At 41.1% G+C, this 25,461-nt stretch overlaps 1 protein-coding gene across 3 annotated transcripts in view; it reads left to right on the top strand.

The window, feature by feature from the left end:
- ESYT2 (extended synaptotagmin 2) overlaps nucleotides 1-12,770 on the top strand; it is a 170,987-nt gene extending 158,217 nt beyond the window's left edge. For all 3 annotated transcript variants that reach the window (XM_088445432.1, XM_088445431.1, XM_088445430.1), the window contains 6 exons: nucleotides 714-1,087; nucleotides 4,430-4,528; nucleotides 5,209-5,340; nucleotides 8,864-8,969; nucleotides 10,584-10,633; nucleotides 12,364-12,770. In XM_088445432.1, the coding sequence (XP_088301558.1) occupies nucleotides 714-1,087; nucleotides 4,430-4,528; nucleotides 5,209-5,340; nucleotides 8,864-8,969; nucleotides 10,584-10,633; nucleotides 12,364-12,409 (807 nt within the window). In that variant the 3' untranslated portion in view covers nucleotides 12,410-12,770. The remainder of the gene's footprint in view (nucleotides 1-713; nucleotides 1,088-4,429; nucleotides 4,529-5,208; nucleotides 5,341-8,863; nucleotides 8,970-10,583; nucleotides 10,634-12,363) is intronic.
- The last annotated feature ends 12,691 nt before the right edge of the window (nucleotides 12,771-25,461 follow it).

Raw genomic sequence — 25,461 nt, 5'->3', positions numbered from 1 at the left:
GGGCAGTGACTGGGAAGTGGCAAAACAGATGCATGCAGATAATTTGCCTGATAGGTGTGTGGCGGAGAAGTGTTTACAAGCTGAGACTCTGACAGTGGTTCTTCACCTAACATGGAACAGGTGCAAGACCCTATGGTGTTTTTAATGAAGACTCCCAAAGTGGGCATCACAGCCCTAGCGCATTCAGACACAGTCTTGTACATTAGGTGAAGGGTTGTTCCCATCATTAGCATAAAGTTGCAGACTCAACTATGGCAAAAGACGCTAAAGAGGTAGCATCAGTGTGCGACTTAGAATCAGCCCCATAATATGGAAACGTTTCCTTCAGTGTGAGGAGCCCATATAAATATAATAACAATGTATAGTGTTGTGGTAGCCATGAAAATGGTACCTGAAGGAGAAGAATGTGAAGTCTTCTGTCCCACACCCACCGCAGCATTATGTGTCCAACATTAGCAGATTGAAAATTCCCAGTACAAAAAGCTATTTGTTTGGATCAATTTTGGCTTCCCTCGCAACCCTGGGGAAGCAACTTGCAAGACCTGTTATAGCTAAAATCCAGCCATAAGTAAGAAACCATAGAGGAATTTGCAGGATAAAGTTTATGAAATCTTTAAACAAAGGGTGTTTAAGCTGAATCCTAGACCCTGACAGCATAAAGGAGAACATTACTGTTTGTGTCTGTAGCATTCACTGGTATCTTCCTCTTGTAGATCCTCTATGTTGATAGACCTGTGCGATCTCCTGATGAGCAGTATACGTCCCAAGTAAAGAGGCCATCCATTTTCAAGGGGAAGACTCCAACACCTTCGACCTCATCAGCTACAACAGAGACACCGAAACCTCCACCAACACCAAAACTAGATGCTAATAAAACAAGTGTAAATAAGGAGAAAGAGAGCTCCCCCAGTGCTAGTCCCCAGAGACCAATAGAGCTACACAAAAGCTCTTCCAACCTCTCAGGTTCCAGCTTTACATACTCTCCCTCACACCTGTCCATGAAGGAGCCCACTCCAAGCATCGCCTCGGATATATCCTTGCCCATAGCAACCCAAGAGCTCCGGCAACGGCTGCGGCAACTTCAAAAGTAAGTTACCATCACCATGTGTACATGCATCAGCTGTTAAACTGACACTTTTAAGCAGTTTACACACAGGAGGTGATGTTTGGTCCGCCTAGCCCATTGCAAGGTAGTTATATGCCTACTTGCACCTCTCAGGAGTCAACACTGTAAACGTAAAGGGAACCATGAGAGATTAAAGTCTTTAGAGGTGCAATGTTTAAGTGTAAACATCACATCTATACTCTTTCGTTTCATACCTTTCAATAAAATAGAACTTTCCATTTTCTCCTAAAATGTTGCTGAGTTTAGACCTAATGTATGCCATAAATTAATCAGGGGAGTGAAGGGATATTAAAAATGTCTTATGCTGCAAGTATGTGCATGAAGCTTTTTATTACAGTCTATGACAAATCTGCTCCTCTGCCAAAAGTCATATGATGTAGGAGCTTCAGCTCCTTCCATCCTGTGCTGTATGGGACACACCACTTTATCCTCAGTGCCTGCTCTGATTTACTCAATAGCAGCGAGAGCAGTGACATAAGACTGGGAAGAGCTGCGAGAGACTTTTAACTAATCAGTGTTCTACAATGTAATAAAATGTATAGTCTATCCAGTCTGCTTATAATTAACATAGACTAGTCTCTAAGATAATGCACACAGTTTGCATATACTATAGCAACAAAATGAAAAAACAAAATGGCAATCACACCGTACAAATAATAATTTGGAAATAAGGACTCTCCAAGCAACTTTATTTCAATATAAAATACTGATGCGTGTATCCAACTATCAATACATCAATATTACTATTATGCTATCAAAAACATTTGTCACAGGATATAATATTTTAGACAGTTAGGGGTATTCAATTTGGAGCGAAAAGTCCGTGCTATTACCTGGAATAAATTGTAGGACTCCCCTAAAGCTGTCAAAACATGGGGGATCACTATGGGTACCCCCGTTTTAGCCTGCAAATGAAAGTCGGGTTTTAAATAGCCGTGGCAGGTGTTTTTTTTCCGACACTGAATAAGTGTTGCAGAAGAGCACTTAGGTTATTTTTTTTGTTTTTTTAAGTGGTCCCATCAAATTTGGGGTACATGAAAATGGGTACTAGAATATTTTTATGTCCCTAAAGTAATTTTTTAAAAATTCTGCAAATATGCACATGCCGCTAATAGCCTATTCTAGAAAACACCTGCCGCATACTTGCAGAATAGCCCAGAACCTATTTCCCTATTTTTAAACACTTTTTTTCCATTATTTTTTTTTTTCGACCCAATTTTTAAATAATTTTTTTGGGGTGTCCCTAATTTTTTTTTTTTTTACTTTTTTTGACACAGTTTATTTTTAAATGACATTCCCAGGGTTGCAGGCTATTTTTTTTTAGCCTGCACCCCTAAACCCCAATTCTGCACTTTTTTTCGCCACCTATTCAGTGGTGAAAAGTTATCCCCGTTTGTTTTCGAATCTGCGAAAAGTCTATGAAATTGAATACGGGGATAATTGAAAACGGCGAAAATGAAGATTCTGAAATTTTCGCTCCACATTGAATACCCCTGTATGTAGCAAATCCAGCAAGATTTTTTAATTTATTTATTATACACAGTATGAATCTATGAAATACAAACTTTTTGTTTTGTTTTTTTTAAAGAAAGGAATAGCCTTTTCTCACATATGTTGTACTTAAATTGGAGAACGCTTTGGGGACTTGTCCAAAATGCTGCTGACAGCTGTTTAAAAATAACTCCAGCAGTATACGTGCTCACGTGACACCCTCTTAGTTTTACTGATAGAAATTAATACTTTCAGTTTAGAACAAACAGATGCTGCACTTAAAATATGGAGTTAAAGCTCCTCCACTGTTAAGGTCCTTTTCTAACAACTAGATGTAATGTTCAGATGGGGAACAGTCCAGATCTGGTGAAAGTTCTCATCTTTTATTGAGAATAAATTAGTCTGCAAGGTACTGGGCATGATCCAATGTGTTTAACAAGGGGTGTTTGCATTTATATAAATATTGTGTTGATAATAGAAAACTGCCATAGACACAATCCAAATTGACTTATTTTATTATAAAATACATTTTACATTTGTTCCTCTTACTAATCACGTGGACCGGGTGGGGATTGCGGGGGTGAAAAAAGCTGACTCAGCCATCCAGCGGCCATCCGAAAATGGCCGCCGCCAAAGAGGAGACAAATGCTAGAGGTCCTTACATGACCTCTACTGTCTGTCTCCTCCTTGGCGGCGGCCATTTTTGGATGGCCGTTTTCAGTAGATTCCATGCGGACTAGCCGTCCGCATGGACTCTGCTGAAAACGGCCATCCAAAAATGGCCACCGCCAAGGAAGAGACAGATGCTAGAGGTACTACTGGACCTCTAGTGTCTGTTAGCAGAGCGCAATGCACACAGCGTTCCCGGAAGTGCCGGGAACGCTGGCGCTGCCAGGAGAAGATGCAGCATCTTCTCCCGTGAAATCCCCTGGCAACGAGCATAAACCCCACTGGAAACGAGCATGGCACCCCTGGCAACGAGCATGGCACCCCTGGCAATGAGCATGAAAACCCCTGGCAACGAGCATAAAACCCCATGGCAACGAGCGTAAAACCCCATGGCAATGAGCATGTAACCCCCTGGCAACGAGCATGGCACCCCTGGCAACGAGCATAAATCCCCTGACAACAAGCATGAAACCCCCATGGCAACGAGCATGAAACCCCATGGCAACAAGCATGTAACCCCTGGCAACGAGCATAAACCCCCTGGCAACGAGCAGGTAATTTTAAAGTAATTAGAAGCCTTACTGTGGGATATAAAATGGTGTCAGGCAAATATGTAAGTGGCACTTTGGTAATTGACATTACAGTGTGTGGCATAATGTGTAATGGGCATTATGGTGTGTGGAATAATGTAAGTCACTATACCAGGGACGTCTGAGTAGTGCACTGCCTTATGGAGGAGCAAGGACAAAATCCAGGTACAGGAAGGGAAGGGGCGCAAAATTGCTGCCTTGCACCGGGTGACGGATATCCTAGTTTCGGCCCTGTCAATGACAAGAATTTCATGATTTCAAACATTAAAATCCTTAAAACGACTTGAAAATACGGCACTATAAATAATACATATGGTTTACATTAGACTTATAATTCAAAGACAGATTTGAGACAATATTAGGTAAATATAATAAATTCTGATAAGAAGCAGCAGATTGCAACGTCATTTAAAAAGAAAAAAAAACTTGCCAGCTTTCCACCTTTAAAAAGCTGCATTCAATAATCTTGGCATAATTGCAAAATGAATCATTACTCTGAACACACTACACACTTCCCGAATGCTAATTTACAGAGTATTTTTTCTGTTTTCAGTGGGACAACCTTGGGTCAGTCTCCTCTAGGACAGATCCAGTTAACCCTTCGGCACAGCTCTCACAGGAATAAGCTCATGGTTGTGGTACATTCCTGCCGGTAAGAATGAAATCACAGGGTATAAATACATTTTTAGAGAACAATTACTGCTTTAAATTCTAGTTTAAATACATGTTTGCTATGGGTACCATTTATGTGGAACAACACTTCTATTTGTGCTTGTTAAGCTATGGCCTTGTGTCCATGTTTTATTACATTAATGTTACCATTGGGCTATGACTTAAATCAGGGATGGGGAACCTCGGGCCCGGGGTCCGTATAAGGCCCCCGGAATCATTTGGTCTGGCCCTCAGAGCTTTTTTATGCTAACTTCATCTGGATAGCAGGGTGCCTATAATGGCACCCTGCGGCCAGAATCTATGCAGAAGTGCCGCCTGGAGCGTCTTTAGGGCGATTCAGACTGTCACGCTGCTGACTTACAGCTCCCCGGAGCATCCTTAGGATGCTCCAGGCATTGCTGTAATCACTGGCGATTGTGGCCCCTTCCCTTTGTGACATCACATGGAGGGGGCGTGGCCTGCAATGGGCTCGCAAATAATGTTGTATATATCAAAATGGCCTACGGCAGAAAAAAGATTCCCCACCCCTGACTTAAATAGTAGATTTTGTGTCTACTCTTAATTCCATGATATTATGTCCAGGTGATCGATACAATTGCAGTGTACATTGGTGTTCCCAAAATATTTAAGTCCTTGCTTTATCTTTTTATTTATCTGTAGAAACCTAATAGCATTCTCTGAAGACGGCTCTGACCCATATGTAAGAATGTATTTATTGCCAGACAAACGAAGGTCAGGTCGAAGAAAAACCCACGTGTTTAAGAAGACGTTAAATCCTGTATTTGATCAAACGTATGTCCTTTCTTTTACTCTTACCAGTGCATTATTGTATGTCCTCTCTTACTCTGTGCATTATTGTTTGTCCTCTCTTACTCTGTGCATTATTGTATGTCCTCTCTTACTCTGTGCATTATTGTATGTCCTCTCTTACTCTGTGCATTATTGTATGTCCTCTCTTACTCTGTGCATTATTGTATGTCCTCTCTTACTCTGTGCATTATTGTTTGTCCTCTCTTACTCTGTGCATTATTGTATGTCCTCTCTTACTCTGTGCATTATTGTTTGTCCTCTCTTACTCTGTGCAATATTGTATGTCCTCTCTTACTCTGTGCATTATTGTATGTCCTCTCTTACTCTGTGCATTATTGTTTGTCCTCTCTTACTCTGTGCATTATTGTATGTCCTCTCTTACTCTTACCAGTGCATTACTGTATGTCCTCTCTTACTCTGTGCATTATTGTATGTCCTCTCTTACTCTGTGCATTATTGTATGTCCTCTCTTACTCTGTGCATTATTGTATGTCCTCTCTTACTCTGTGCATTATTGTATGTCCTCTCTTACTCTGTGCATTATTGTATGTCCTCTCTTACTCTGTGCATTATTGTATGTCCTCTCTTACTCTGTGCATTATTGTATGTCCTCTCTTACTCTGTGCATTACTGTATGTCCTCTCTTACTCTGTGCATTATTGTATGTCCTCTCTTACTCTGTGCATTATTGTATGTCCTCTCTTACTCTGTGCATTATTGTATGTCCTCTCTTACTCTGTGCATTATTGTATGTCCTCTCTTACTCTGTGCATTATTGTTTGTCCTCTCTTACTCTGTGCATTATTGTATGTCCTCTCTTACTCTGTGCATTATTGTATGTCCTCTCTTACTCTGTGCATTACTGTATGTCCTCTCTTACTCTGTGCATTATTGTATGTCCTCTCTTACTCTGTGCATTATTGTATGTCCTCTCTTACTCTGTGCATTATTGTATGTCCTCTCTTACTCTGTGCATTATTGTATGTCCTCTCATCCTCTGTGCATTATTGTATGTCCTCTCTTACTCTTACCAGTGCATTACTGTATGTCCTCTCTTAAGGTGCTTACACACCGGGCGATATTACTGAGCAACTGCACGATTAAGACATCGTAATCGTGCAATCGCTCAGTAATCGTGCACAAATCGTGCACTTTTATGTCGGAAACGACCAGCGATGCGCACTCCTGCTGGTCATTTCTGACATTGTCCATCGCCTGAACATGCAGCACAATCTGAGTATAACGACAGATTGGCATGTTCAGGAATGATGGACAGTGCCTGCAGTGCAGACACTACAGGGGATCAGGAACGACAGTACGATTACGATGTTGTAATCGTTCTGTCTTTCCTGATCGCCTGGTGTGTACGCACCTTTACTCTTAAAGTGCATTATTGTATGTCCTCTCTCACTCTTACCAGTGCATTATTTAATTTATCTATGTATTTATTTTTTGTACTACCACTATTCAGAAGATTTGGAACAGAAAGTACTATTGCTGTGAGAAGTAGCCCTGAAGTTTAAAAATATGGGCCTGATTCAGCAGTGCGCGCAGATTCCTGATGTTCGGGAATCTGCACTGGTGGGGGCGGCTGCTGCCGTTGGGGGGGGGGGGGGGGGGGGGCTGGGGGAGAGGCCAGGATTTCTGTTGGCTGAGATTTCCTGGCCTCTTTTGTCTGCAGCGGACGGCTTGTGTGATCCCATGGGTCACTTAGCCGGCCGATGTTCTCGCAGATTATCTGGTGCAGCGTTGTACAACGCAGCTCAGATAGGTAATGCATGCAGGAGGCGTGATGCCTCCTGCTGCATTACCGGAATTGCAAGGACGGAATTGCAAAGCTGCTTGCGTGCAGCTTTGCAATTCCTTCCTAAACTGACTCAGGCCCTATGAGTTTAATGCATTAGGAAAGTGCTGAAGCACACAGTAAGCTAGAGATTTTTAAATATATAGGGCCAAATGTAATGGGTTGTCTGTTTTGGTAACAGTACAAACTCGCACTTTCTCGCACTCTAGTGTGTCCTGCAACTCGCAAATGTAATAGCCTAGGAACTTATCAGCTCGAGGCTACTACATATGCGATTTTAGGCGAGTTTTGGACTGTAAACTGACACCTTATTAAAAGGTGCGAGTTATACAGAAGCCATCTTCACCTCAAGTAACCTTGTGGTTACATCATTGGATACAATGTTGCGGTTCTCACCATAGACCTCAATGGAGATTTCTCACCATTGAAGTCTATGGAGGAGACAGGCTGACCACACACAGCCAATCAGCGAGCAGCTCCGACAGACGCCTGGCTGATTGGCTGGCGACTCCTGCAATGACTGGGCATACGTGGGCCCCAGTCATTCGCGCGGAGGAAAGGTATGTGTAAACACATACCCGAAACCATGCCGGACAGGAGGAAAAGTATTTTCGGTTTGTTTATTTAACCCCCTGGATGCCTACATCGAACAAAGAGGACCTGAACTACACATAGGATAGGTGAGTATGGATTTTTGTATTATAGGTACCCCTATTGATTTTACTGGACAAGTAGACATGATCACATCAGGGATACTAGATGAGTATGTGTGATAGTGAGTGTGAATGTATGTTGTATTAAACTTTTACTGAAACGGTGTGTGTGTTGTGTTTTTTTACGTATTTCTTTGGTTGTGGAACTACATGTACCAGCGGGCACGTAATGCCGCCCCCCCCCCCCCCCATGGTGGTACTTGTGGTTCTCCAAGTACCAGCACGTGGGGGAGGCTTGCTGGGATGTGTAGTACCTCAGCTAAAGACAATATGAGCCGAGGCCTGGGGTGCCCTGGAGAGGGGGACCCCTTTAATGCTTTGGCCGGGGAAACCGATGAAAGGTTTTCCTTGGCTATGGCATTACCCCCCATTTTTTTTGGTCAGTTTAAAACTCGCACCCTGTTACATTGGGCGAGGTTGATTATTTTAAATGGGAAAGCATCTGGATGCGAATTTGATAATGGCGAATTTTAGTAACTCAGAGAAAATGCGGGTTTACATGAACTGACACCCTATTACATTGGAGAGTTGTGAAAAAGTGCGAGTTTAGCACAAAACTCGCAATTTAACAAAACAGACAACCTATTACATTTGGCCCATAGTATCTTGAAGTGGCAAAAAGTTTTCTACTCTTCAGGATTGGCAATCTGAATGTGATTTATGGTAATGTGAATAAGTGACCCAAAACTTTTTGTGGTGTATACAGTAAACAATTTGTACAAGAGCAATTTTACCTACATCCATTGATAAATTAAACTTGTGTAATACTGTCAAGACTCTTATATAACAGATTTAGTCATTTGAAAGAGTACAAATTAGAAATATTGAATTTGGTTGGCTCACATGTGCTTCCATTGTTAAACACCAAAGGACTATTTAAAAGAAAGGGAACACTTGTGTGGGCGAGCCCTTGCAGTTACAGTGATGTGTTATTCCATATAACGCAGTGAAGCAGGGCATTCTTTAATATTGTGTGCTTGATTTTCAGCTTTGAGTTCAGTGTGTCGATGCCAGAACTCCACAGAAGGACACTAGATGTTGCTGTTAAGAACAGCGGAGGCTTCTTATCTAGAGACAAAGGGTTGCTTGGAAAGGTGAGTTACTTGGTGTTGTCATCCGTTCGGGAAATGGCATTCTGATTTGTAATCTGTGTAACGCAAAAAATTCTCCACCGCAGTTTTCCAAAAACTCCCACAATCCTTAGTCAACTAGTTTATTATCTTTTTGGTAGAGCAGAAGTATATAGGTAATGAGAGGTTAATGTATATAGCAAAGCAACATTGGAGAATTGGACCAGTGGAGAAGTTGCCCATAGAAACTAATCAGCTTTCAGGTACTGTAGCATTTATCAATTACATTCTATAAAATGACAGGTAGAAGCTGATTGGTTGCTATGGACATCTTCTCCACTGGCTCACCTCTCTCTTTTCACTGTTTGATACATCAACCCCCAAATATTTAACAACTAGAAAAAGTTGACAAAATGACCATAAAAAGGAGTTTTCTACAGTATTGTAAGGTAACCAGACATGAACAGATTTGGAAGGATTTGCTCTTGCCAAATTACTTGTAGTATGGTCTATTTGTAAGCTAGTATGTGTAGTTATTTATATATGCATGCATATATATTCTATTCTATTATTATATTTAGTGTTATAGTATATGTTAGTTGCTCATTTGCATACAGGTCCATAACCACATTGGATGGATCAAGTCATGGGACCAAGTTAGTTTGGTCAGCCAGTAACTGCATACAATTACAGATGGCAGGCATCAGTCAGCCAGAGTTTCCGGGTGCCCCTTTTAACATCTGAACATTTTTGGCACCCACACATACATGCACAGCAATTTGGGGGTGATATTGTCTACAGTGATAACATAACATAGGCATGCCAAATCCATACATGATGTTAGAGCAGCTGTGGAGTGCAGTATATTCTGCCGTTCTCATTTACTGTTTATATCCTGCCCTCTTCTTTTACCCTTCTTTTGGAGAGTTAATATATTCTAAATGAATTCATCTTGGCTTAAACTTTACCATGTTCATTAATCCATATTAGCTGCTGATGGTATGTTGCTTTGCTCTGCGTTTTGTAGTTGAACAGCTCTTGCAGAATATACTGTTACAGTCTGATTCTGAGTCGCACGTAGGTCCAGAGACGGCTGCATCTATTATTCACACACTGCGTCTCAGGCTGCATATGTATCTTTGCTAATGTACAGCTGATTCAGAGTGGCATGCTTCTCTGCGGCCACTAAATGGGCAACAATGCGAATGCATGCATAAGAACTGCAGTATGTCAGGGGTATCCCATGGACGTGTAGCCAAAGTTTCTCATTATTGTGAGTCATCCGTATGCAGTCTGGAGTCCAAATTCAGATGGATCTTCTGCACCCATCCGATAAGAGACGATGATAATGATTACTGCTGCTTTGGCATATGGAAGAAGTGGGGCGGCGTGATGTACATTAGAATGTGCGTATAGCTGCACTAGCAATCTATTTACATTCACATTCACAATGCAACACCACTCGACCTCGATGCGATTCAGAAATGGGCCCTTAATGTGTTACATGCAATTTCTGTACCTATTTCTAAATCCCTTGTGTCACAACTTCGATGATTCTTTTCTGATCTTATCACATTTTGAAACTACTAAATGCTGTAAAATGTAGACTTAAATTATTTATTTCAATTAATTTTACAGTTATTGCTGGACCTAAGCTCAGAAGAGATTACCAAAGGTTGGACACAGTGGTAAGAAAGATCTCTTCTCATAAAGTTCCCAAACACGTATACCACGGAGGTGGGAATCTTTAGGATGTGCTGCCAAATGACATATAATTCTAATTAATATAAGATGCTGATTATACTTAGTTGAATGAGCAGAGCACAATCACTTCCATACCTCAATGTCTTACTATATAACTCTGAACAAATCAGAGTGTTCGATTTATCTACTATTACTTCCTCAACGGACAACACCCATCTGTATTCCAAATGAAGCCTGCGGTTTTCTTCCAGGATCTGTTTCTCTCTTAAAAAGGAGCATAAAAATACTGTTTAATTGGTATTACTCCATCTTACAACCCCCTGTTGTAACAGCTCCGTATGTGTAGGAGTAACATAAAGTAGCTATTTTGTAATACAGACCATGTTTTAGGGTGGTCTTATTGAGCTGTAGTTCATCTAACACACTCATGTTCTTAAAATGCATCTGTCCACTGCACATATTGGAGGCAGTCAATTTGTGGGCTAATTAATACACTTGCAATCCAAATCTGAAAACATGCACTGTTAGCAGACCCTGAGGACTAGGTTCTTGAGATGTCACTTGATTGGACACACTTGTCTGGTAAGACAAACTTCTTGGCATTGCATTAATGGGTGGAGCTTCTTATGTACTGACAAGTGTCCAATGATCGCAGACATGTATAAACACAAAATGGGTTTCAGTATGTTTTGACGACAGTCACAATGTCGACAGTAAGTATATAGACACCATAATGTTGACAGACAAAATACTGACCAGTTCAGAATGTTGATTTGCAAAACGTAGAAATGTTCAAAATGTCAACAGGTACATGTCGGTGCCTAATTTTAAGCCTAACCCTATTGCTGATATTTGGCTGTGTTGACATATTGCAGATGTCAACATGTTGGGTGTTGACATTTTAACAATGTTGACATCGTGTTGACATTATGATTGTCGACATGATGACTACAAACCTGAAATTTATGTTTTTTGTTTTAGAGGAGTGTTCCAGGAGAAATATATATATCTCTCTATCTCTCTTTTGGGAACAAATGTACTACTTCAAATTAGCAAGTACCAGTAGTTCCATGTCCAGGAACTAATTGTTAGTTGAGCTTCCTGATGCACTGAGTAGTTCCCTCATCTGGCTACCACAGATTTGCTAGTTAGTTTCATGGACAATAAATACACCCCTATACAGGGCACTGTGGGGCAGATTCAGAGGGGGACGCAATTTCGATTCAGTCGCAGTTGACAATGGTTTTTGATGTGCACACACTGCACATGGGTAGATCTGGTCTTGTGTAGTCTGTCACAGTGTGGCTGCAGCTGTTTGGGGGTGGTAACGGGGAGAGGCATTTAAAACTCTGGCGTTTTGGTGGAGTGCTGAAGACGGTGACTGCGTCCTTGGACTCAGATGCACTGACTTCGGCATATTAGTTGTGGTGGACATTTTGAGTAACCTTAGGGTCCATGTGATGGTCGTCACTCTTTCCCGATGCTGCGTATTCGGAATCGGATGCATGCAGCGGATCTGAGTAGGCGATGTGGGGCATCTCTTTATAGAAGACGGCACCTGCAGCATTAGCATAACTACTCAGATCCACTGCTGTTGAAGACGCAGCACCAATCCCTCTTGCATCCAACACTGAATCACCCCATGTGGCTTTTATCCTACAAGTGACAGGTCTGTGTTAATATTCTGTAAGTAATACATATTTTTTCCCCATAGGTATGATTTAACTGAAGATGGGACAAGGACGTCTGTGTCGAACTAGCCTATCAAGACTCCTCACAAAGCACCTTTTATCAGCAACTACATATGATAACTGCATTGTGCTTGTGAGATTTATCACTATATTTTTTTTATAAATCCATTTATTTCATTACCCGACTCGCTCATTTTTAACTCCTTTATACATTTTTTTGCAGACTTTGGTAAATCCTGTTATTGAGCTTAATTAGCGATGCAGCTTTACCTTTTGTCGAATAATGTGCAATAGGGTGATTTCATTGCATTAAAGTGCAAAGTATGTATATCCTTTTATAAACATGGTTAAAATGTGTTTTGCTTTCTGCAGGTGGAGTTTTGCATTTCACCGATGTGCATCATGTAAATATATGTACTGTTATATTTTGTATTTGTTTTCTTGGTTCAGTATTGATTTGGACTGTTGGTTATAATGACATTCGGTTTTAAAAGTCCCTGCGATGCTAACTTCTTGAACAAAAGGATTAGTGTAAACTCTCCAGTGCTTTGAATTACTGATCCTTTTAGCTGTAGGGATTACAGCTGCAGATTGTTGTTTGTTCTACTGTTTCTATGTTAAATTAATTAATCCTGTCCTTCCTGAAGTTCTCCTTTGTAATCAGATAGTCATAAAGCGCCCATAAGAAGCTGAAATAATTGTAGCTCAAATATAAAATGGCCCTGGTAACAGTCCCTAGAGGCGGCTGTGATTGGCAGGTATGCTGGGATTAAACAGGATCTTTAAGTAAAAACTGAACCAGCGACCATAATGAAAAGCATTTATATGCACCTGGGGAAGCCAATTCAACTTTTTTTTCTGCTCATTTTCATTTTAGTATTTATGATAATGCAGCCTATGAGGTCACTGGACGTCTCTGAGTCTGCACTATAACTCCTCCAGCAATCTCACTCGTTTCTAGTCTTTTCAAATGTTGCATTCTTAAAAATATTGGTTTCAGTTGCAAATAGCTGTTTATATAGTACACTAAATCATAAAGGGCCTGATCTTCCCCTGCAGCTCTGTTAAATAGCATTATCTCCGTACTCCACTACAGACAGATGAAGCTCCTCCCACATCTTTTGGATTATATCTGATGCAGGTCAAATAGGTTGCACCAGAGGTTTCCAAACGCGGTCCTCATGGCTCCCCAACAGTTCAGGTGTTAGAGATATCCATGGTTGAGCAAAGGTGACTTAATTAGTACCTCGGTCAATTTGACTTAACAACCTGTGCTCAACCATGGATATCTGTAAAACCTGAACTGTTTGGGGAGCCTTTGGAACCTCTGGGTTACACTACCATCATTTGAATTGCATGACATCATTGACCAAGTCCTCATGTGTGAATCCACCGTGTTTGAGAAGCACCTTCCACTTATATAACAACCTGCTTCAAATTATACTAAAGTATAAACACTCCATTTATTTCACATTTGCCCAGCTTTTCAGATATAGTAATACCAAATTGGGTATTTACATGCTTATTATTAATGCTAATTATATTCTAGGCGAATGATATAAAACAAGTTCGGCCACCAGTAGAAGAACATAATGAGCAGCGGCTCCTGCCATTATCACTTTGGATAGCTGAATGACAGGATACGTATGGAGGAGGCTCTACCTATTTTCTTTTTGCATTTCTTTAGCAAAATGCACATTCTACATGTCTTGTGTTTGTGTGTACGTGTAGCTGTCACACCTCTTAATGTATCATTTGAACACATGTAACTTGTAGAAACCAGTAAGGTATTCGCTTTCATGACAGTAGACTGCTGAGAGCTGATGTTTGGTTGCTGTGGGTTTCATACAGCACCTCATTGCTCATTGGGGTCTATGTACTAAGCCTTGGAGAGAGATAAAGTGAGAGGAGATAAAGTACCAACCAGTCAGCTCATAACTGTCATATTTCAAACACAGACTGTAATGTGACAGTTAGGAGCTGATTGGTTGGTACTTTATCCCCATCCACTATATCTCTCTCCAAGGCTTAGTACAAAGATACATGTATCCTAAGACACTAACTATTGTCCTCTTGGCCAGATACATTGAAACAGGACATGACTAAGTAATCTGAATATATCTGATTTTTAAGTAAAGTGATTTGCTGTTATGTAGCTATGCAGTGGGCATGCAATCTGCACTTATATCAAATCTAGCATATTGAGCATGACCCTATTTGCGGGCTGAAACAATATTCATGCTAATGCAATTTATTAATGCATTACACACTAGTGGCTACTTTGGCATATCATTAGGTGATCGTAAATTGATAGTCTGAACATAGGCCCAGCCCACAACATGGTTGCTGGAAGGTGACAGTTTAGCTTTAATTGTAAACTGGAGATCCAACTTTCATTTTTTGGGTTTTAATCTGAAAACACATATATGCAGTTAATACACTAGCTTGTATCCATACATGTGAGATACATCCCAACATTTGGTTGGCAGTGTGGCCACAGTATGCTTATCCAGCCAATATTCCCCAAGGGCATTTGTTTATAAGTTCTAGGCCAGATCCATCCCACCTCACGCACACACACTGTTTCATTGTCAGGACTGCAGGAGAGTCTATTAGAATCAGGAATGCCCACCTAGATCAGGGCAGTTTGGAGGTGTTATTTATTAACAGTTACTTATATCGCAACAACATATTGTGTTGCGCTTTTCAATTAGGAGCAAATAAGTAATAAAACACGACTGTCTGTTATTACCCAGACAAAAGAGGTAAGATAACCTACTCAACATGCCTACAATCTATAGATACGTATGTTAAAATAACATAAATGACATTTAAGAGCATCTTACAACATTATTACAGTCTCTGCTGACTGGTGGCTGCCATGACGTTTAACTGGGGCTGATCCACTAATAAAAGAAAATCTGTGATATATACGGGTAAAGGAGATAATAAAGTTACCCTTAGCATTATTGCAGCTAGCTGTATATTTTCGTGATCCAGGTCCATGTCGTTTATATTTGGTCTATTTGTACTTTAAATCTAGTTACAAACAGTTTGGCTTAAGTACACAAGTCTTTTGTAGACAACGTGCTATAATGATGTTTGTATAACCTGAAGCAAACTTTAATACTGCTGATGTATGGAGTATAAGAGATATTTAGCCAATCAACGGCTTTCCCTGAGTTAGGTGGAGATCACTTTTAGATAAATAGGGCAAATTGTCAGAATCTGATATTGCATCAAGATTGTATATGTGTTTTTTATTATTATATTTCCTTATATATATTCTGCTGTTCTTTACAGGCATGCAAATGCTATGACCTAGTTAGCAATATGCAGGCAAGCTGTGGAAAGAAATGAGGGTTTGGAGAACACAAGTAATAAGTATTTATAGCCGTATCTGGCAAATATGCTGGCCGCTGGAAAAAAAACAACAGAATTTTGTGTTTAAAAATAAATAGGCATTAAGTCTAATCATCACCTTTACACAGTAGGTAGGTTGTCTGAATCACAGTTAGTCGGATACAGTAACATCACAGGGCCTCGTGTGTCAGTGATGCTGCTCATTCCAGGGGAACTGATAGGCTCCATTATCAGACATATCTCTGACAAAGTGTCTGCCCCTACTGCGCCTGTGACTCTTTTGGGATAACCAGGCTGATGTACACAAGGAAATCATTTGAATTTTAGAAACACAGTCGCACAGCTTAATAAGAAGGAAAGCATTTGTTTAACTTCATTATCACAACAATGCAATTTGGCTGAAAGTTATTGTCCTTGAATTGTAAGAAAATCCTCAAATGCCAATTAATTTACAGGATTTCAGAGAAAATAAACCTGTTGAAGGCAATCCTAGCACCATTTAACGTATCCCCACTTTCAGTAGCTACTGTATAAACATATAGGCAGAAAGACTTTCTATACCTTATGGGAAAGTGCACATTAAAGACAACAGTTACAAAGCCCATTTGAAGCACTGCAGTTCCCACTTAGAATAAAATGTTCCTTGTCTTCTGCACCTCTCTACCCTCTTTCCTACTGCGGGTAGGGTTACTGGTATTTGCTTTTTAAACAGCAGTTTCAAATAAACACACTGTCCCCATCACAACCATTTTGTAGATAGATTAAACATATAAAATAAAATCCACTGTATTTTTGCCTTCTACACACGTACCAAAAACAGTTTTTGTTAGATTGTATTTTTAAAACAATAGGAGCTATCGTAAAAAAAAAAAAACTACCATAAATGTTTTGAGCAATTCCCTTTTATTTCTTAATATGTGTGTGTAATGCTGGCCATACACACTACAATTATCGGGGCGATCCGCCTGATATCGGAGGGTTAAATATTGCTCGCTCGGGCATGCAGGATTGTCCAGCATGCCCGTCCGATGCGATATTTACCCGGTAACTGTCGGCCGCATCGGGCAGTGTATGCCCAGCGCGGCCAACAGACAGACATTTCCTGTGTAGGAACAGGGAAATGTCTCCTCCCCCGGGGGCGGAGCGCAGATGTCGGGCTATATACTGTGAGATTTCTCTCACAGTGTATGCCGGCGACATCTGCGGCTGGCAGCCGGCCAGATAGAATGTCTGTCGGTCTGACAGACATTTTATCTGGCTGTGTATGCCCAGCATTAGTTGTTAAAGGGCCACATTGAGTGTTACCAATCATTTTATATGGCTTTTACCTCTATATCCTCTTCACTTCCCCAAAAAAACACTAAATAATAGTTTTTAGACTATAGAAAGCCTCTTAAACAAACACTGTTTTATGTTCAACATTCGTAAAGACAAAAAAAAAAAACTACATTCCATTTTTTTCTTATCACAAATGGCCATTGCCTTCTCGTGTCCGTCATGAAATCAATTTATTTAATATAAGAAGCACTGACTAATTGTGGTAAATGTGCTGACTATTATACAGTCATTATTTGTACAGTTATGGCAAATGAATATATCATAAACTCCCAGTTTTTGTGCTAGTTTCCCAAAAACATAAGGGATGTAGTCATCCTGTCGAGAGCCAAAAGGTCAGCAACATAATGTCAACATGGTTAAAATGCAGACAATAGAAGTTTAGGGTTAGGCTTAACTGGGTGTGGACATTATGTATTTGTCAACATTTTGAACATGTAAACATTTTCAGTGTTGACGTTTTGCAAGTCGACATTCCGAACATGCTAACATTTTTGTCAGTCTATATAATGACTGTCGACATTATGATTGTTGACAATACATACCGAAACCGTTCATAATGGACACATCCACCATAAAGATGCCTGTCCATATAATCTGCAAATAAATCAGTGCCCTCATTTTATAAGTTTGTAACTAAAAAATAACTTTTCCATTCTGCACATTCCCCCCCCTCCCCCCCAATACCCTGACGCTCATCAGTATCACCAAATTCAGAAAAGTATAGTCTATTCCAAATGGTACCTGTATATTTATTCTTGGAGCTAAGTGAGTTATTTAAAAAATTTGGCCTGTAGATACGGAAGTCTGTTTAATTTTTATTCTGCAGGGCTTATTAAACATTGTCATCTTTAAGAAATTCAACTTTTACATATAGAGTTGCCAAAATTTCAAAATTATGAGCAGGTGTGTTGATTCACATCAGGTGCTGTCTTGGAGTACTATAATATACGTTTATTGCATTTTAAGTACTTCTTAATAAATGCTAATTTATAATACCCAGGGAATAATTAATTGTAAGAAATGCATCTAGCATGCAGAAAAAGAGAAACCAGTGGAAAAATAGGGGCATGTCCAGGGACAAATCTTTAAAGCCTGGTACTATGTCTGAGAATTGGGACAGTTGGTAACTATGTGAAAATATGTGTACTGTAATTATACATATAGTAAAACCCTGATTATCTGGGTTCAGTGAGGCGAGAGGTTGTACGAATAATCAAAATCACTGTTGATCCAAAAAATACATGTGTGATGCAAGAATGGAGCGTAACTTGAGTAAATATTACATGTATTACTGGAAGAAACCGCATCTGTTTACAGAACGAATGTCAAATACGTAGGGGTGCAGCCTAACTCACAATACTGTTCTGTATTTCCTATATACTAGGGAGCATTACAAAAAAATCTGCACCATGCTTAATATGACCTTGAATAATCACTGTTCTTCTTTGTGGCAAACGGTACAATAACTCAGTGAAAACCTACAAAGTTTCACAGGAATTTTTAAAAGTGGATTAAATGTTCTGATTGGGTGTTAGAAAACTGATTACTGGGCCATTAGTGATAATTTTAAAGACTATATTAGCGTTATTACATTTACAGTATGTAATATTATTATCATTTTTTTTTTCAACTTTGATGACTTTCCACTAATCTCCTAAATTCTGTATTGCAGAATCTGCCCCAAGCAGATATAAAAATGTCACACTAGTTAAGAAGCTAAGTAATACAACTCTATACCTCCCAAAATTTAATTTGATGTATAGACCTATATGGAAAATATGGTTCTAACTGGTTTCTAAAATAATATTGTATGTTTTTGATATATTTTTATTTTATTAGTAAGTAATTTGTACACAGTGGGCTGCCAAGCTGTATGCTTATGTCTCTAAATGCTTGAAGTGTGAGGGTTAACTCAAACCTTCAATGCCTATCTTAGGCGTGCTGGGCAATAAGCAACTGTGTATTTTAAATTCTTTGCTATTCGAGAAAGTTTGCCGTCTTTCAGCTAGCAACTTTTCTGTTGCTTTTTTAGTCTTTTATATGCTTCAAGCTTATTGCCACTGTGGCCAAAATCTCAGTACACCTGACCCAGAGAGTCATTGACATGTTATTATATATTTATCTTGTGCCTTAAATTACGAAGTGTAAATGTATCTTCATTATAAAAAACAAACGTTTACTGTATTTTTGTTTATGGAAAATAAGTTGTATATATGTGTTGCCGATATGCAACAAACTAATTAGCCATATAAAGAGAGCATGAAGTCCAGATATGAATCAGTGTATCACTTGGATTTGGATTAAAGAATTAAAAGTTATATTTGTTTGTTTGACGTTTAATAGAAGACATTGGTGATGCGCGCACGTGGCTCATCTTCCACGCAAATCAGAGATTGCACAGGATGTGGTTGATGCAGAGAAAGTAGTACGCCAGTTTGCGTAGTGTATCTTGATTTTGCTCTGCATATGGCCAGAAAAGAATTCACACATATACACAATTGCAGAGCCGCACATAATGATACAACAGAAGAGGTGGAACAGGAGTGAATAGGAGCGTTCTCTGGTAGGCTCTGTCCAATAAGGGACTGTTTAGTTGTGCAGACCAGCAATTATGCGCATATCCACCTATTACAATCCGTATGACTGGGAAATGCGCTGATTGTCAGAAAAATAAGGCGCATATGCTGCCAATATCAAGATGTATATTGCAATACACTATTTATTCGTTGCCTAATTAATTTACACCCATTTTGCTACCAACTACATCACCATTGCTATGTATATCTGGGAGTACAACCATATTACCATACTTTTATAGATCAATAATTTCATTTTGTTTATTGTGTGAATTCCACTATTCCTGGAGATGGCCATGTTGTTTTATCCAAGGTCCTAATCAACCCACATTGTTTGTAGCGTCCTTCACATTCAGTAAAGTTTTGCAGCATTTTAACATCGAGTTAAAGACGTGTAGTAGACAGTTTTGTGATATCACTGTTAGTGTTACAGCTGTGACATTTTTCACTTCATCATCTGTTGAGAACTTCTTTCCGCGTAGTTGTTTTTTCAGGGTTGGGAATGCCCAGAAATCACAGGGCGCTAAGTCCGTGCTATATGGAGGGTGTTCCAGTGCTGTCTCATTAATTTCAGTCAGTGCTGCCAATGGAACAGCAGCAACATGTGGTCGGACATGGTCTTGGAGTTAAAAAAACACTGTTTGTGGTCTTTTCTTCGTCATGGTTCCACGTAAATGGGTTTTCCAGACGTTTGCATTGTCTGTCCATGGAGAAACCAGTGCTGTAGGACCATAACATGCGCATAAAAGAACAGCAGAAGCATGACTTTACACGCCAAAGGAATCACACATAATTTTTTGGGCGGAGGCAAATTAGCGTGTGACAAATACACTGGACTGTTGTTTGTATTCCGGCTCATAATGACGAATCCACGATTCATCACACGTCACAATCGATGTCAGGAAATCAGGTATCCTCTCCGACATTCCAACGGAGTTCTTGCACGATTATTATTATCCTTTATTTATATGGCGCCACAAGTGTTCCGCAGTGCCTTACATAGTACATAGAACTAATAAGTGAACAAGAAACAAGTAACTTACAGTACATTACAGTGCAGGACAAGGACACGATTTATATACATTGCTGCAATAGCGATTAAACACTCACAATAAGCAGCAGGGAGTTGGCAGTCACGTGTTAGGTGCCCTTATGGGGAGTAAAGAGTCGAAGAAAATGTAAAGAGAAGCAGCACATGAGGCAAGAGGTCCCTGCTAGTGAGAGCTTACATTCTAAAGGGGAGGGGCAGACAGACAGGCGTGACACAGAAGGGGAAGATAGGGAGGAAAGAGCATGAAGTGGGTTAGGATGAGAGCTGGAAGGCCTTGATGAAGTAGTGGGTCTTGAGAGCCCATTTGAAGATTTGTGGAGAGTCTGATAGGGAGAGGGAGAGCATTCCAAAGGTAGGGAGCAGCATGGGCAAAATCTTGGATGCGGGAGTGGGAGGAAGTAATCAGTTGGCAAGAGAGGCCGCATGCATTTGTTGAGCGAAGTGGACGGGCGGGAGTGTGAAGGGAGAGAAGGTCAGAAATGTATGTGGGAGAGGATTTGGCGAGGGCTTTGTAGGCGAGTGTAAGAACCTTGAATTGGCATCTGAAGGGGAAGGGGAGCCAGTGTAGGGCTTGAAGGAGAGGGGAAGCAGATGTAGAACGTCTGGAGAGGAAGATGAGCCGAGCAGCAGCATTGAGAACTGATTGTAGTAGAGAGAGGTAAAAGAGTGGGAGGCCAGCTAGGAGAAGGTTACAGTAGTCCAATCTGGAGATGACCAGTGAGTGGATGAGGGTTTTAGTGGCATCCTGGGTGAGGAAGGGTCTAATCCTGGAGATATTTTTTAGGTGGAAACGGCAGGACTGTGAGAGGTGCTGAATGTGTGGTTTAAATGAGAGGGAAGATTCTAGGATAACTCCAAGACAGTGCACTTTGGGACTAGAGGTGATAGTTGTGCATCAATAGATAATGAAATTGTGGGAAGTGAGGTAATGGAAGAGGGTGGAAAGATGATCAGTTCAGTCTTAGACATGTTAAGTTTAAGAAAGCACTGGGGCATCCATAAAGAGACAGCAGAGACACAGTTGGAGATACGGGTAAGGAGTGAGGGGGTGGAAAGGTAAATTTGAGTATCATCAGCATAGAGATGATATTGGAGGTCAAAGGAGTTTGAGTTCACCTAAAGAGGACGTATATAGGGAGAAAAGGAGAGGTCCAAGAACAGAACCTTGGGGAACTCCTACTGTTAGTGGAAGAGGAGTCATGAGAGGACACAGAGAACAAACGATCAGAGAGGTAGGAGAAAAGCCAGGAGAGGGGAGTGCTACATAAACCAAGAGAGTGAAGGATTTGCAGGAGGAAAGGGTGGTCTACAGTGTCAAATGCAGCAGAGAGGTCAGGGAGAATGAGCAGAGAATAGTGGCCCTTGGATTTGGCAGCAAGGAGGTCATTGCTGACTTTTGTGAGGGCAGTTTCAGTGGAGTGGAGAGAACAAGCCAGATTGAAATGAGTCAAGGAGGGAGTGGGAGGAAAGAAAGGTGGTAAGGCGGTTGTAAACAATATGCTCAAGGAGTTTGGAAGCAAAAGGGAGTAGAGAGATGGGTCGGTATTTGGAAAGTATGTTAGGATCAAGGGTATGTTTTTTAAGAATAGGGGAGACAAGGGCATGTTTGAATGCAGAAGGGACAGTGCCAGATGATTGGGAGAAATTAAGGAGGTGAGCAAGATGGGAACAGGCAGGAGACAGGTAACAGAGGGGATAGGGTCAAGAGGGGAGGTGGAAGGAGGGGAGGACCGGATGAGGGCCATGACTTCCTCTCCAGAAACGGGAGTAGGATGTCAGAGTTGGTGAGGAAGAAGGGGAGGGGTGCTGAGGGTCTGATGGGATATGATGTCCTCACGTATTGAGTCAATTTTAGATGTAAAGAAGGTTGCAAAGTCAAGGGCAGAGAGCGAGGAGGGGAAGGGCAGAGGAGGGAGTTGAAAGTGGCAAAGAGACGCTGGGGGTTTGAGGACTGGGAGGAGAGGCTCTTCAAATATGTTTGTTTTGAGAGGGACAGGGCAGCACAGCAGGATGAGAGAATAAATTTGAAATGGAGGAAGTCAGCCTTAGAGCATGATTTTCTCCACTAACGCTCGGCAATTCTTGAACACTTTTGCATGTACCTGGTGCATTTGGAATGCCAGGGTTGTGGTGTGGATCTGCGAGGGTGAGTAGTTATTGCCAGTGCAACAGAGTCAAGAGCAGTAGTAAGGGAGGAATTGTACAGGCAAGTAGCTTGTTCAGGACAGGAGAGAGAAAGGATAGGGGAGAGAAGAGAGTCCAGCAGGGAGGAAAACGCAAGTGTCAATAGCCTCAATATTATGCATAGTAATGGTAGCCTTAGGAGGTAAAGGAGGGGAAGGAGAGAGGGATAGGTTAAAAGAGAGAAGGTGATGGTCAGAGAGAGGGAATTGGAGTAATGAGAAATATCACTCCCATGTGAGTGAGTGCCCACTCACATGGGAGAGTGTTGAGGTCCATTGGGCGAGACCAAATGAAGAGGTGAGGGTAAGCAGTTTAGCTGCAGAGGATTCTGTGGGAATGTCAATAGGAATATTAAAATCACCTAGGATAATGGAGGGAAGATCTGAGGAGAGAAATTGAGGAAGCAAAGTTGTCAATGAATTTGGAGGGCGGGCCAGGGGGACGGTAAATGACAGCTACTCTGATGTTTACTGGTTGGAAGAGGCGCATAGCATGAACCTCAAATGAGGGGAATGTAAAGGATGGTTCAGAGGGTATTAGCTGGTAGGAATAACTGGTGGATAGAAGGACCCCAACACCACCACCATGGTGACCCCCAGGCCGGCGGGTGTGGGAGAAGGTGAGGCCCCCAGAGGAGAGAGCAGCAGGAGAAGTGGTGTCAGGGTGAGATCCAGGTTTCAGTAATGGCTAGGAGATTCAGGGAGTTGGAGATGAAAAGGTCATGAATGGGGACCAGTTTATTACAGACTGACCTGGCATTCCAGAGGGCACAGGATAGAGAGATGGCATTTGTGGGGGAGATGTGAATAAGATTATCTGGGTTGCTGTAACGTGGAGGTAAGATAAATTTGCGGGACCGATATAGAGTTTAGTGATGGTGTGGGCACCCGAGCTAGAAAGGGAACCTGTAGGAGGTGGGCAGGGAGGGAGATGTGGACAGCAGTGACAGGGAGAGGAGTGTATGAGGAGGGTTTGGTGGTGAGGTAGTAGGACAGGGGGAGTAGAACAGGAAGAAAGTGGAGTAATGGGAGAGGAGGGATGAGTAGGCAGATAGGATGGGGGAGGAGGTGGAAGAGATAAGGGGAAAAGGATAAAGGTGGAAGCAGGGGGCAGAACAGAGGATAAGGTAGAGACTGATTGAAGGAGGGAGTTGATGAAAACCTTGTCATGGTGTTTATAAGTAAACAAGAGGAATAACTTTGGAAATGTAATTGAAATATAAGTGCAACTCATCTTTGCATCTGCTCTTCTGTGAGATTTCTGGGTACCCACCTGGAACACACGCGATGCATTTTCAGTTGCTTTGTCACAATATCCTATTGGACTGAGATGCCAAGTGAAGCCAAAAGTTGGTGTAAAGTTAACCTGTCATTTTGCAACATCTCCGCAGGTTTGGCAATGTTGACATCTGTAACCGCGGTGGATGGTCTTCCAAAACGCGCTTCGTCAGTCACTCGCAAATTACCCTCTTTGAAGTGCTTCCACCACAGAAATACTGCAGCACGGCTAATTGTTTCTCCATTGTATGCTTGTTGTATGCTTTCATGAGTTTCATTTCTGATATTTCCAAGTTTAACACAAAATTCAAGGACATCTCTGACATAATCTCAGGACACGTCTTCCTCATCCGCCAAGGCGAAACGTATGAAGATCGTGTACTTACTGTGACCAAATAAGACTATGGCAGTCCAACCGCAGGTTCAGACACATCGATATATGAGCTTCACAATAATCAGCATAGTGTTACCACGTCTACCTATGGGACAGAAAAACAGGCAATATCATTACTTTTCAATCAGCCCTCGTACATATATAAATTCAAAGCCCCAATGCTACATGTTCATGGTCTATCTGAGCACTTACTGCAGTGTTTAGAGCAATTCATACTTTGACTGAAATGTCCTCACTGTATATGGCACATATGTATCCCCTTTCTTCATTTTATTTGTTTTATTTCCTTATACAATATAGCGGGTTTGAAACTTGTTTATGTTTTTATATAACTAATTATAGTAAATAATTATCTTGGCTGTTTATAGTTCACATCAGGATTGCCAAAGAGGAAAGAGAAGCTGGTGCTGTTCATCAGTCTAGAAAGGGTTATAACATCATTTTCAAGCAGTTTAAAGTCCTTAATTCCATAGTGAGGAATATTATTTACAAATGGAGAACATTGAAAATAATTGTTATTTTTAACATAAGTGATGGTCCCAGCATATTGATCCAAAATCATATCATGTATGATGCTACAACACATGGCAAAGATGCCAAAAGCTATATCTGGGGTACTACAGACAGAGCCGTAACTAGACTTTTTGGTGCCCTGTGCTAGTGAGAGCCCCCCCCCATTTTTTAAATAGGAACCTAAGCTAGTGCACCTGAAAAAGGGCCATGGCTTCATGGGGAAGGGCCAGGGAGGAGATAGGAACACTCCTGGGGCAGCCAGGAGATGCTGGGGATAAAAGAAGAGGAAGCTACAAGTGAGAATGATAAACAGGAGAATTGACAGGCCCAAACGGCGCCCCCTGCCCTGCGATGCCCTGTGCCATGACACTGGTCACACTACCCTAGTTACGGCCCTGACTACAGAATTATAGCTTTCATGAAAG

The sequence above is a fragment of the Taudactylus pleione genome, unplaced genomic scaffold (assembly GCF_031769625.1).
Source record: "Taudactylus pleione unplaced genomic scaffold, aTauple2 ptg000380l, whole genome shotgun sequence".
NCBI classification, from domain to species: domain Eukaryota; kingdom Metazoa; phylum Chordata; class Amphibia; order Anura; family Myobatrachidae; genus Taudactylus; species Taudactylus pleione.
Note: the sequence above shows the minus strand (reverse complement) of the source record. Positions and strands in the feature narration are given on the sequence as shown.